The sequence below is a fragment of the Prenolepis imparis genome, unplaced genomic scaffold, assembly GCF_030444845.1.
Source record: "Prenolepis imparis isolate NDT839.2.m4 unplaced genomic scaffold, iyPreImpa1.0 SCAF_4, whole genome shotgun sequence".
NCBI lineage: Eukaryota > Metazoa > Arthropoda > Insecta > Hymenoptera > Formicidae > Prenolepis > Prenolepis imparis.
Genome location: NW_028141162.1, coordinates 1,779,283 through 1,791,904, shown reverse-complemented (window position 1 = coordinate 1,791,904; position 12,622 = coordinate 1,779,283). Strand labels below are relative to the sequence as shown.

At 30.5% G+C, this 12,622-nt stretch overlaps 2 protein-coding genes across 2 annotated transcripts in view; one reads left to right on the top strand and one right to left on the bottom strand.

Annotated features, from left to right (window-relative positions):
* The window catches only part of Eya (eya transcriptional coactivator and phosphatase 2), a 78,248-nt gene that overhangs the window by 62,263 nt on the left and 3,363 nt on the right, over positions 1–12,622 (bottom strand). The gene's annotated exons all lie outside the window — the stretch shown is intronic.
* Positions 163–7,892, top strand: LOC145935155 (cilia- and flagella-associated protein 70). The gene is made up of 18 exons (XM_083036265.1): positions 163–355; positions 563–721; positions 763–1,061; positions 2,463–2,639; positions 2,754–2,854; positions 2,935–3,062; positions 3,200–3,324; positions 3,412–3,548; positions 3,664–3,787; positions 4,480–4,623; positions 4,856–5,041; positions 5,104–5,237; positions 5,366–5,514; positions 5,815–5,978; positions 6,337–6,483; positions 6,734–6,864; positions 6,959–7,079; positions 7,611–7,892. The coding sequence occupies exons 1-18, from the start codon at positions 163–165 to the stop codon at positions 7,773–7,775; spliced, it is 2,784 nt and encodes a 927-aa protein (XP_082892391.1). The 3' UTR covers positions 7,776–7,892.

The following is a 12,622-nucleotide window of genomic DNA, read 5'->3' as shown; positions in this document are numbered from 1 at the left end:
ATATTTTTCAATGGAGCAATCTTCAGTTCAAGAAGCATCGAAGGAGAAAAGTGTCAAAATTATCATAGAATCCATTGAAAATATCGTAAGTTTTTTCCCCAAGTATTTTATAATTAATAATTATAAAAAAACTTTTACTTTTTTACGGAACGCACATAGACTATGAGAGAAGAAACTGGCGTATCGTTTGTCGTGATGCACAAAGACGTAGTGCTGGGAGAAAGTATTCCCCTTTTTATCGATCCGGGTTTCAAGGAACCGCCGCAAGTTTACGATGTCAATTTCGCCGTTGAACTTTCATTTATAATTAATGATCGCGATAGCATGAATTCAGTCGTATCGACGCCGATTTTAAGTAACGCATACATTTTTATTTCACAATCTATTTTTATCTACATATATGCAATATAATATTCTATTAGTATATGAGTATAATAATTTTTTTTAAACTGTGATTAATGTAACTATTATATTTTTATCCAACTAAAAAATTGGCTATTATTATATTTTTGAATTTTTATATATGATAAATGTTTATTATATTTTTTAATTGTTTCGTCAGTAAAGGTAATGTGCGAGACTCAAAATCAGCGCTCGACCAATTCCGTCAAATCAAATTCGGATTCGAAAAAAAAAGCAACAGTAAATACTTCGAAAGAGACATTAACGTCGTCAAATGTGATCGGTCTCTGCAATCTTGATCTGATGCCGATATTATTAGGTAATGATTTTTATACTTTGTAAAACTAAAAGAATGAAATTAAGATATATTTGCAGTATTTTTCTTATTAGATTTTGTATGTCATCTCACAGGTGAAAAATCACTCACCGAAAGATTAATAGTGCAAACACCACATTTCTCACTCGATGGCAATGCGGTCTCATGGCAAAATCTTCCTATAATAAACGCGACAATGATCTATGACGATGAAGAGATATTTCCTTCGGAAGCGAGAATTAATTTCCTGAGTATTACAATAGAAAGCATTTATAATCCGCCAGTCTTCTTCGCCGAAGATGCAGAATACAAAGCGGGCACGATAACATATATTGACGATGAGGTAATCAAAGAATAATTACGTATCACTATGGCAATATAAAAAATATTAAAAGTGCAATAAATAATAGCAAAGAGTAAAAAAGAAAGAAATGTGTTAAAAATTAATCCAATTAAAAAAATAATATATATATATATACTAAAAATAAACTAATTTTTTCATTTCTATGTCGATATGTTAAATTGAGAAATAACACAATATTTTAATAAAATATTGTTTTTGTATGTTTTCGTTTTTTTAAATATAATTAATTTTGAGTGTGTATGTGCGAAAAAAATTTTATACGAGTTGCAACGACGCATGCATAAGCGCAACATGAAATGAGACACATCGAAATATAAACGGAACAGATATGAAAGTATGCAAGCGGATGATAGGCGAATAATCGCAATTCTAAGAATGGAATCAAAGAAATCAAACAACAGATTACAATTTTATTTAATCGTTATCATTAACTCTCGCTTCCTCTCATTTCCGTTTTAGATAAGTTCTATGTGTTATATATAATAGTGTGGAAAAGTAATATATATAAATACCACGATATACAGGATATATCATTTAAATAGCGTACAGATCGATATTACTGAATCTTTGAAAAATAAACACTTTTTTTTTTCCTTTGGCAAAATGTCCGCAAATGCATCTTTTTGAGACTTTATTTTCTAATATGTAATTATAACAGTACACTTTTTACACAAGGAAATATTTAAATGCGAAAAAGCAAAACAACAGCAAATGCACAGTATTAAAAAATGAGATATCTCGAAAACTGTATTTCCAAAGATTTTTCCAAAGGAAAATGATGCTTAATTTTGTCAGAATGGTGTATCGATCTGTATATCTTATTTCTATATTGAGCAGTCTGTATACCAGATGTCCCATTTTAAAGGACCCACTCAAATATCTCATTGTCAGAAACACTGCGTTAAATCGAAAAATGTTTCCTACAAAAGTTGTAGGATTTCGAGGGGGACATAACATAGTAATATTCATTTGACCTTGGGCGGCGTCTCCAAGGTTAGTGAAGGTTAACCTTAAGTGAAGGTGAGAATGAATTTTGAAGAAAATAAAAAAATGGTTCAGATAAAAGTTTGTTCAAATTAATTAGTAGAAAAAGATGTTATAATAAAAAATATGGGTTTCCATTTAAAAAATTTATTCTCACATTCACTTGACCTTGGAGACGCCGCCCAAGGTCATATGAATATTACTATGTTATGTCCCCCTCGAAACCCTACAACTTTTGTAGGAAACATTTTTTGATTTAACGCAGTGTTTCTGAGATATTTGAGTGGGCCCTTTAAAATGGGACACCCGGTATAATACAGAATAAGAGAGAACAAAAAATTAGAACCTGTGTGTGGCATTTAATCGTTCAAAAAGAAAAATTATTTTTTATCACAGATCCCGGAAAATGTAATATTCGGAGACGGTAAATGGACAAAGTATCGTGATGTGGAAAAGACCAAACAATGGCAGAGCTTATCGAAATTACAAAGTCGTGCCAGATTGTCGAAGTGGAAACTTAGTCGCGATTATGCAAATATAAAAAATACGCTTGATGCAAAATTCGATTTAGAGGTAGATTTTAAATACTTGCAATTTCGCAATTTAATCGAACCTTTATCATTATCAACCTTCATCATTTAAATTAATGATTAAGAGGGGGTAGATTAATATGCAATTAATTTGTAGAAGAAAATATGCCAGGACGAGCCTAGGATCGAGTGGAATTTTATGAGTCGTAACGTGATGTATGATGTAGGAATTGAAACAATGCAGAAACGTATTGTCAAGTACATATTTCTTATAATTTTTTTTACATAAGAACCTTAAGATTCCATATTAAATATTAGAATAAATTTTATACTCGAAGGTATAAGTATTGGCCGTTTCAATTTATGATAGTCGAGAAAAATACAGAGGACAATATTAGGCCGAAGGAGGCTAAATGTCAACTTTATCAGTGTTACGTTGACTTATCGGAACTTGTCTTTCCAGGAAGTAAGTGCAAGTGGATCTATTTTAAATAATAAATAATACACTGCTTTTTTTCTACATATTTTTATAGACATTGCTTAGAATCTGAAGAATATAAAAGGCCCTCCTTCTTAAATAATGATATAAAATTTCTTTTGCAGCAAAAAGTACTCGCGTAATGACCCAATTGTACACTCATGACACGTCCGATATAGCTGAAAAGACTGGTTTAAAAAAAAATATCTTAGAGCCTTGGAATAAGAACTCGGAACGAAACTCAAAAAAAGTGAGCTGATATACATATAATGTCTTAAAAAATTAAGAAAGAATATATATATTAAATATAAAATTTTCTTTAATTTATTTCCAACAGTCGATTCAATCGGACGTGGAAATTTCGCAAAATACTCGGTTAATTTCGGAAATCGGTGAGCCCGTTTTCGTCATAATCGAAGTCGAGCTTTATTATCCATTTATTCCTTGTAGACTCGAAACTGATTTTTCGGACGTGTAAGTTGTCGATTATTACGGTTCGTTTTTCAGAAATATATCATAGCGAAAAATATCACGTCTAAATAATAAATTCCTATCAAACCATGTTTTAAAATCTATCCCCATTTTCTAGAATCGAGAAAATGATGACACCGAAGATAACGAAACCGCGTTATATTTATTCCGACGATGTGGCGGAGGAACAATACGCAACTTGTATTCGAAAATTAGTGGAGATCATTACAGAGAGTTATAGGGTATCAAGTTTTCCATATCGTTACGATATATTGAAAGATAATCACCTACATCTCAGATATACCGAGTGTCCCATTTTAAAGGAAGTTGTTTTAAAAAAGTTGTAGGGTTTCGAGGGGGACATAACATAGTAATATTCATATGACCTTGGGCGGCGCCTCCAAGGTCAAGTGAAGGTGAGAATGAAATTTTTTAATGGAAACCCATATTTTTTATTATAACATGTTTTTCTACTAATTTGAACAACTTTTATCTGAAACATTTTTTTATTTTCCTAATATTTTTTCTTCTTTTCAAAATTCATTCTCACCTTCATTTGACCTTGGAGACGCCGCCCAAGGTCATATGAATATTACTACGTTATGTCCCCCTCGAAACCCTACAACTTTTGTAGGAAACATTTTTCGATTTAACGCAGTGTTTCTGACAATGAGATATTTGAGTGGGTCCTTTAAAATGGGACACCTGGTATATTGTATTATAAATTAAAATATTACGTAGTGTGAGATAAATTTTTCACGTTAGGACTTTCGCGAGGAGAAAAAGCAAGAAAAGTTGTCCGCTTCGAGAAGACAAGAAAATGACTCAGATGATGAAACGACAAACAAAAAGAAGTATTGCTTCGTTCCCGAAGAGGTGAGATCAATGTTGAAAACATAAATAAAAAATTATTACGTTGTGACAATTTTCACAGGACGAGTTAACTTGCTTCACGCAATATCTATATAAAACTGGCACGTACTTGAGTGTACGTAGCACTTTGAAGGAGAAAGTAATTTCCATGCTGGATCAGAGATTCAAGTCGAGCGTACATACAGTACACTCGACTGACAGTCAGGTCTAAAAATTTATTACTTAACACAATTTTATAAAATGATATTATATATAAAACAATTCTATCGATTATTTTAGATTTATCATTCTGTTTAATAAGACATTGATGCTGAAATTTATTGTGTACGAAAACAGTTTTGCGGCTATAAAAAATATCTCTTTAGTCGTAGATTCATTCATGAATTTATCTGGCAGAGGAGAATAAAGTTTTCTCGCAAATTACAATTTATATGTAGAATTTTGTGACGTCCGTATACACGTATCTCGTCGAACGGATGCACCTGGCCATCAACAAAATCGTCGAAAGCCGTCTCGTAGACGACGAATCGCCGAAAGTTGCGATATCCGAAAAATTATACTTCTACGGCGAAGAAGCTTACGAGTTGGGTCACATCGACGATGCGAGGCGACATCATCAGACTGTACGTTCAATCTTCTATATCAAGGTAATCAAACGTATTATTATGCATAATCTTTCTCGCAGGCGATCGCGACGGATACAAGTAATCCCGAAGCGTGGACGAAATACGCGATATTTCTCTTAAAAATTGGCGACACGGAACGTGCAAAGGAATCCTGCCGCGAAGCAATTCTCTTGAATAGACGCGATAAAATTCCGTGCGTAGAGATAAGAGAGTATATCGTTTATGTTAGGCTCATATACAGAGAAGAACCAGAGATAGAGTTGTATACATAATTTTATACAAATGAAATATATAATAAATATTTCTCTCATCTCCGTGCAGTTTATTGATGTACGGATTAATTCTCGCCAAAGAGCAAAACTATCGGGAAGCCGAGATTTTTCTGAAAGCCGTTACCAATTTTTATCCACGACTCGTCGAAGGCTGGGTTATCTTGCATCTGCTTTACATTCGCATGAATTATGGCCCGGGTATATAACAGAAATTCTATATTAAATTATTATTATAATATAATTAATATAATAAATTATAATATATGGAATTATAATGTATTAAATTATAATTATAATTTAATATAGAATATAATAATAATTATATAAATTACATAAAATTTAATTGTTAATTTTATTTATTAAAAAAAAACTACGTATATAAATTAAATTGCGCATTAAAAAAATATTAATAAAATTATTTTTATACGTGTATAAAAAAATCTGCGTTATATAAAAGATATAAAAATACTTTTTCTATTTCCTTCTATTTTCTTTTAGGAATAGATCTCACTTTACGAATAGCGGAAAAATGCATGAAGGACGATGATGCAGAGATGGAGATCTCGGTTGAGGATCCCCTTGCTTGGACAACGATTCACTGTCCACAGGACAACGTGTACATGATAACGGCCACGCTTCTAATGAAGTTACATCTTTGCGACGTAATTTATTTTTCACACAGAGAGAATTTTCTCTTAGAATTTACCCTGAAAGTTATGGTAATCGTGGAACAATATGATATATGGAAAGAATTTTATGAGAATTTCTCTGATTAATATTTATCACAATAAAAAATAATAATATCTATCACAATAAAATATAAAATATGTTTGATTAATTTTACTAAAAGTATGGTAAAATTAATCAAACATATTTTTAAAATTCTTTCCATATCATATTGTCCCACGATTTTCAGGGCAAATTTTAAGAGAAAATTCTCTCTGTGCACTTTTATCTTTAAAACTTATGTTTAATTATAAAAACGAACAAATCACCGTCATACTTGGTATTTTCGTACAGTTTGCGAGCATAGCACTTACGGAAGAAATGTCTCGCTCAGGTAGATCCGTCCACGTATTATATTATCTGGCTATGCAGCATTATTTATCACACCAATACGAAGATGCTTTGTCGCATTTAAGAGAAGTCGAATCTATCTACGGACTGGTCTGTCTGTCATTATTTTTATCTTCTTTCATTTTCTTTAAAATATCTTAACCGTTGATTTGATCTAAATTTTGATTTTGTAATTATGGAAATTATAGAATAAATTAGTTAATCAATTTAGATAAAAGATAGAGTCGTAGATAAGTTCAAATAAATATATAGAAAATTAATTAATTATACGAAATATTATATAAAATTTATATATAACTCATGAATTACAAATATTTAAATTTCTAAATATTTTTTTTAGGATTATTCGATAAGCGGCTTAATGGGGCACTGTTACTTTCAAAAGAGCGATTTTATGGAAGCTATTCGTTGCTATGAATTTTCTACCGCGATGTATAATCGGCCAGACGATTTGCATCTCGTACAGACGAGGTAAAATTGTTTGTCTCGATGTATTACGTAAGACGATTGAAGGAGAAAAAGACCGAGACAAGTTATTTATGACAACATTACACAATGTCAATAGAATGGGACTATATTACGAAGATATTGGTGATTACACGCGCGCACTAAAAGTTTTCCTCAACGCATGCCAAACTTCACCGACGGCCGAAACGTGGCTCGGTGCGGGTATCGCTTTTTACGAGGTAAATTAAATAATAATAAAATTGCTAATTAAAAAAAAATTACAAATTAAATCGCATATACATAACTTTTTTTTTAATTACAAAAAACAAGTAATTAATTAAGGCTCATGAAATGGTAATCAAATGATAATACAGAAGCAGTAAGAGCCAAAGGAGATATTGACGCGCCAAAGAATTTATTCCAGGGAGAGTTCTATTTTTAATATGGCATAATTCAAAATAAATTAAACGGCGAATGTTATAAATATAACATTAATAGGTGCAATAAATCATAAAATAAAATTCAGAATAAATTAAATGAATAGAATGGAAAGCAAGAACAACTCATTGTCAGTCACTATAGATCCGTAAAATAAAACAGGTTAACATAAAAAAGTAAAAATAAAATTAAGGATAAAATAAAGAAAATAAAAATAAAATAAAAAAAATAAAGAATAAGAAATAAAGAAAATATAAAAGATAAAATAAAGAATTTTTTAAAATTATTTTTATACATGTATAAAAAAATTGCTAACAAAAATCACTTAATAGTTGCAGCGATTTACGGAAGCCGAGGCAGCTTTATCAGAAGCGAATCAAATCGACAATCGTAACGCGACTGTTTGGAAGTACTTGTGTCTGTTAAACATGTCCTTGCAGCGTCACGACGAATTCGCTCAATGTCGGAAACAGATCGCTCAAGTAAAAAATTATTAACAATAAGAAGCGTCGATTGACGTTCACTTTTATATGTGACATGTCGTTGTCTCGCAGGACGGCACGACTTTCTCTTTAGAAAAACGATCCCTCAAACCGCGAGATGGAAAACCGGTCATGCTCTAAATGCAGCCGTATAGATACATATAAGCTTCTCCTCTCCTTAATTCGAAGATTCAGTCAGTCTATTCTATGACGATCGCGATGAGATTATTGGTGAGTCAGACCGCGGACAACACGGATGTAATATACAGTGTCTCGCAAATAATGGTACAACCGGAAGATAATAATTTTATAAAAAATATATAACAATTCTATTAAAAAACGCACACACACATAAGTCAAAAATGTAAAATAAAATTTTTTATATAAGGTTTTTGTTTACGCAAAAACATATTGATGAATTTTCAAGCTTGAATAATCTTGCGTTACATCTTCGAATTCATCATTCGTTTTGCGACAATGATTGTTAATACATAAATATAAAAGTACAATATTCCATTTACTAAAATAATTAAAAATAATTAAAGTTACTGAAAAAATGTACATAAAAGTATCCAGAGACACTTAATTTTTTTTAATAGAGTAAATATATAAATTTTTGTACAAATTTTAATAGTCACGAGATAAAAAAATCTACATAATTGTTAGAGATCATTCAAACTAAAACAGCGTTATTAATTTTTCAATTTTCAAAGTCAATTTTTCCTAAAAATAAAGCTTCGTAAAAAATTGTTTTTTATATTTTCGACTTATTTTTATTTCATGTAGCATCATTATCTTTTCGGCTGTATCATTAATTATGAAAGACACCTTGTATTCTTAAATCTTCTATTCTTAGCTGCACTTAAATTCCGCAATAATACGCGCAATGGAATATTGAGTCACATCAAATAATTAATCAAATAATTAATACTTTCTGTGCGTAGTGTACTATTTTTATACTCAGTCTGCTTCAAATAGCGATGTTTATTGCGACGGTTAAATGCGATGAATCAAGAAGTGTCATACGTCACGAGGTTGGAAAAAAAGGTAATCTCTCGCAGACTGTGCGGAAATAATATTATAAAGCACGAAAGTGCTTGCGTTGCGATAAAATAGTGCAAAATAATTAAAAGAAAAAAATGCAATTTCTTTCAATATTATATATAATAACATAATATTAAAATAATATTAAAATTAATAAGCTAATAGTTAAAGTATTACAATTTCTCGATAAAATATATAATTGCTCTTCGCTTACAGATGACATTGAACGGGTCAAAATAAAAGTTTTCCGTGGCCCTATGCAAGAAAAAAATGGTGATTTTTTCGCTCCCTGGGGATACTGGATTCAACAGCCCGGCAGATAATTTGATCGTTGATTTTAATTGTTAATTGTTTTTATATTCTCATATAACAGCGATAAAATATTTCTTTTTTCTTTTATTCTATGTATTTTGTGAATGATATATGCGCACATCAAAAAATTAATTTTGCAAGATACTTTAATTCCCATTCGAATTATATTAAAGACACTTATAAAAAAAAAAGATCTGCGTTCAATAATTATGTTACATCACAATGACTAGCTTCTACGATGAATAATTATATATTACAATTAATATTACATTACTTAAATATTACGATTAATATCTTTGGATCAAACTTTGGAACAAAAATACTGGATAGGAGCGTGTAAATAAATATGTAAAGATAATAAGGGTATGAGAAGAGAAAAGAGATATTTATGGATTATTCCATTTTTATTATATCATAATCTCAGCATATACATTATTTGCAATGCCATTAATATTTTGTAAAACATGAATTTTTGTTTTTACTTTTTATAAGCTGGATTATTCGGATTCAGTTGATTGGAATGATTGTCCTTATCAGCTTTCGTTCCTGCTCCTTGGTAGCCTGCAGTACGACCAGGACCAGTTGAAGGATTATTAGGATTGCACTGATTAGTACGATTAGATTGATCTTTAGAATCCATCTAGAAAAGACAAAAGAATAAAGTTTTATTAAATTAGATACATAAATCTTTATAGATTCCGATCGAGAAATATCAAAGAAAAAAGATCGAAGAAAAGAGAATCGAGTAATCAAGCATGTTTAATTTAAAAAAATCACAAAAAAATTGCTTTATTTTCAATGTATAGACTTTTTTATTACATTACTTGAGATATACACTATGTCTACTCTTATATACCTATCTACAGTTCTTTCAATTGCAAATATTGGATGAGATATTAATATACCGTATCACACAATCATTAAAATAAACAATTAAATTATAATTGAAGAGAGAGAGAGAGAGAGAGAGAGAGAGAGAGAGAACAAAGTTAAAAATTAAATACATTTTAATATAAAAAGTATATTGTATTTCTCAATATATTAACTTCCTATTAAATTAGCCATATACTACTAGCTATTGCACTATAATATTTCGATTGTTAATTATTCGAAGTCACGTATTTTTTTTAAATTATATAAATTCTTTAACAGACTTTTTATAAATAATAATTCTTTTTAACAAACATTCAATAAAATGTTATTATCTCTACATATTATCTTTATTTTACATATTACCATAATTTTATATATTACTTTGTTGCTATTACTCTTTTTATATTTTAAACTTGTAAGTATAAAGTATTAAAAAAAAAAAAAAAATTTTTTTAGAAATTTAAAAATAATTTATAGACACACTAAAAATTAATAAAGCAAATGTGTATGACTTACTTTCTTTTCAGCTGGATGAAAACTTGTATGAAGATTTCAGTAAATTTTAATTGACAGTGAAGGCCACGTTCCATTCGCAACAAAATATCACCGGGTTTAAGACGCAACTTGTGACCGTCGCGATATTTATACCCTCTTCAATACAAAGATAAATTGTGGGAGGAATTCCCTAGAGATAAATTTTAATCGAGAAAAGAGAAGGGATTTCCCCTTTTCGAAACGAAATAAGATAGAGTCGACCGCATCTTCAAACGGAATCATATCCACGTTAGTCCACGTTGCCAATTGGCCAATTCAACACAGAACCTTTTCATTGATTGGTCTAGTAGAGAAACTCCACGCATCGGTCACTGCGAGTCGTTGTAATCAATTGCAACGTGATCAATGAGGACTATATCTTCTTCGAACGAAATAATGATAAAGTTGGCCGACCTGTAATATCAAACTGCATATGCAACGCGCATGTTCTTATGCAGGATTCATACTTGTCCGATGTACGACGTTTAATAATATAGAAAAGTTTGTTTTCTCTTAGATATAACAAAAATATCATTAAAATTTACATTTTCCATTAAATACCAAACTATTACAATGTAAATTTTCTAAATTATACCTAATACAATTAATCAAATTATCATTTTCACATATCCTAGGTTCAGTGGCGTATTTATGAAAGAAGCTTTAGCCCCTCTTCACGCCTTCATCCAAGTTCTAACTGACGTAAGCATGCTGTCAGCATTTTCGCACTTATGCAGCACGGTTATTAAGCAAAACACTAGTCAATTATTTAATGTTAAGTATAAATTTGGTTTAATAATTCGTTCGTTCTCAGAACTCCAACCTTCCCCCCTCATCCCGAAACAAAATCATAAATATGCCACTAACTAGGCTACAAGTAAAATACACCGTATGTAAGGCCGGTATTCATAGTCCGTTCTTATTTCAAGGCCGTCTTAAGTAATGTCTTAAGATGCAAATACGGCTCTGTAATTGGTTAATCACATCTTAAGATTGTACTTAAGCAGTCTTAAATATAAGAACTATTATGAATACCGGATTAAGTCACGCGCACATCGGTTACAAAAAAGATTGAATATTTACAGGCGCTTATAATTTCTTGACATTTATCTTGTAAATTAGATACCAGAATTTAAAAAAAAATATATATTAAGAAAATAATTCAATTATTCTGTAAATAAAAATTTTACACATGCAACATTTCAAAAATAGGTAGCTAATTTTTAGGAGTATATTCTTTTTTTCTACTTACCTTAAGGATGGAGAAAAAATGAAAACACTATTCGGAAATGTCATAAACGAAAATGCTTCTTTCGAGTTCACGAGTTCAGATAATATAAATAATATAAATTATATAAATAAAGTTAATATTTAGAGAGATTTGAAATGATGATTTTTTTTCTCGATTTATGAATTAATAAATAGCTGCAAATTTCAATTAATTATAAAAAAATGTTATATATTAATAAATATACTTATTAGATTTTTCTTTCATCAATAATATATATTATATAATCGAATATAATATATATTATAATATTTCAAATGTTAAAATATATTATCACACATTTTATTTCGATTACTTGAACATTTTCTCATATTTCGCGATTTAATTTTCGAATAATATTGAATCCTGAACAATTACATATATTGAGATAAAAATTCCTGCAGGAATCAATCATCGGTGTTCACCCTAAATTCGAAATGTCATCGAAATTCAAACGTCCACAGATGTGTACGCAGCGCACGCGCTTTCATGTAACGGTTCGTACGCATCTGTCCCCTATCCGTACAATAGGGGTCGTACGAGGACCCCTTCGCGCTTCTACAAGACGCACGGCTGGGATCATCGTCGATGAATGTATGTATATGTACGCGTATTTCGCGTAGACAATGAGAAGAGAGAATACCGGCCGTAGCCTGACAATCTCTAGAATAACGATAAAAGCGTCGAGATTATCCATTATACCATTACTATACTTCTTCATTAGCGACTTCGATATTTCCTACACAGAGAGAGAATTTTCTCTTAGAATTTACCTTGAAAATCATGGTAACCGTGGGACAATATGGTATGGAAAGAATTTTATGAGAATTTC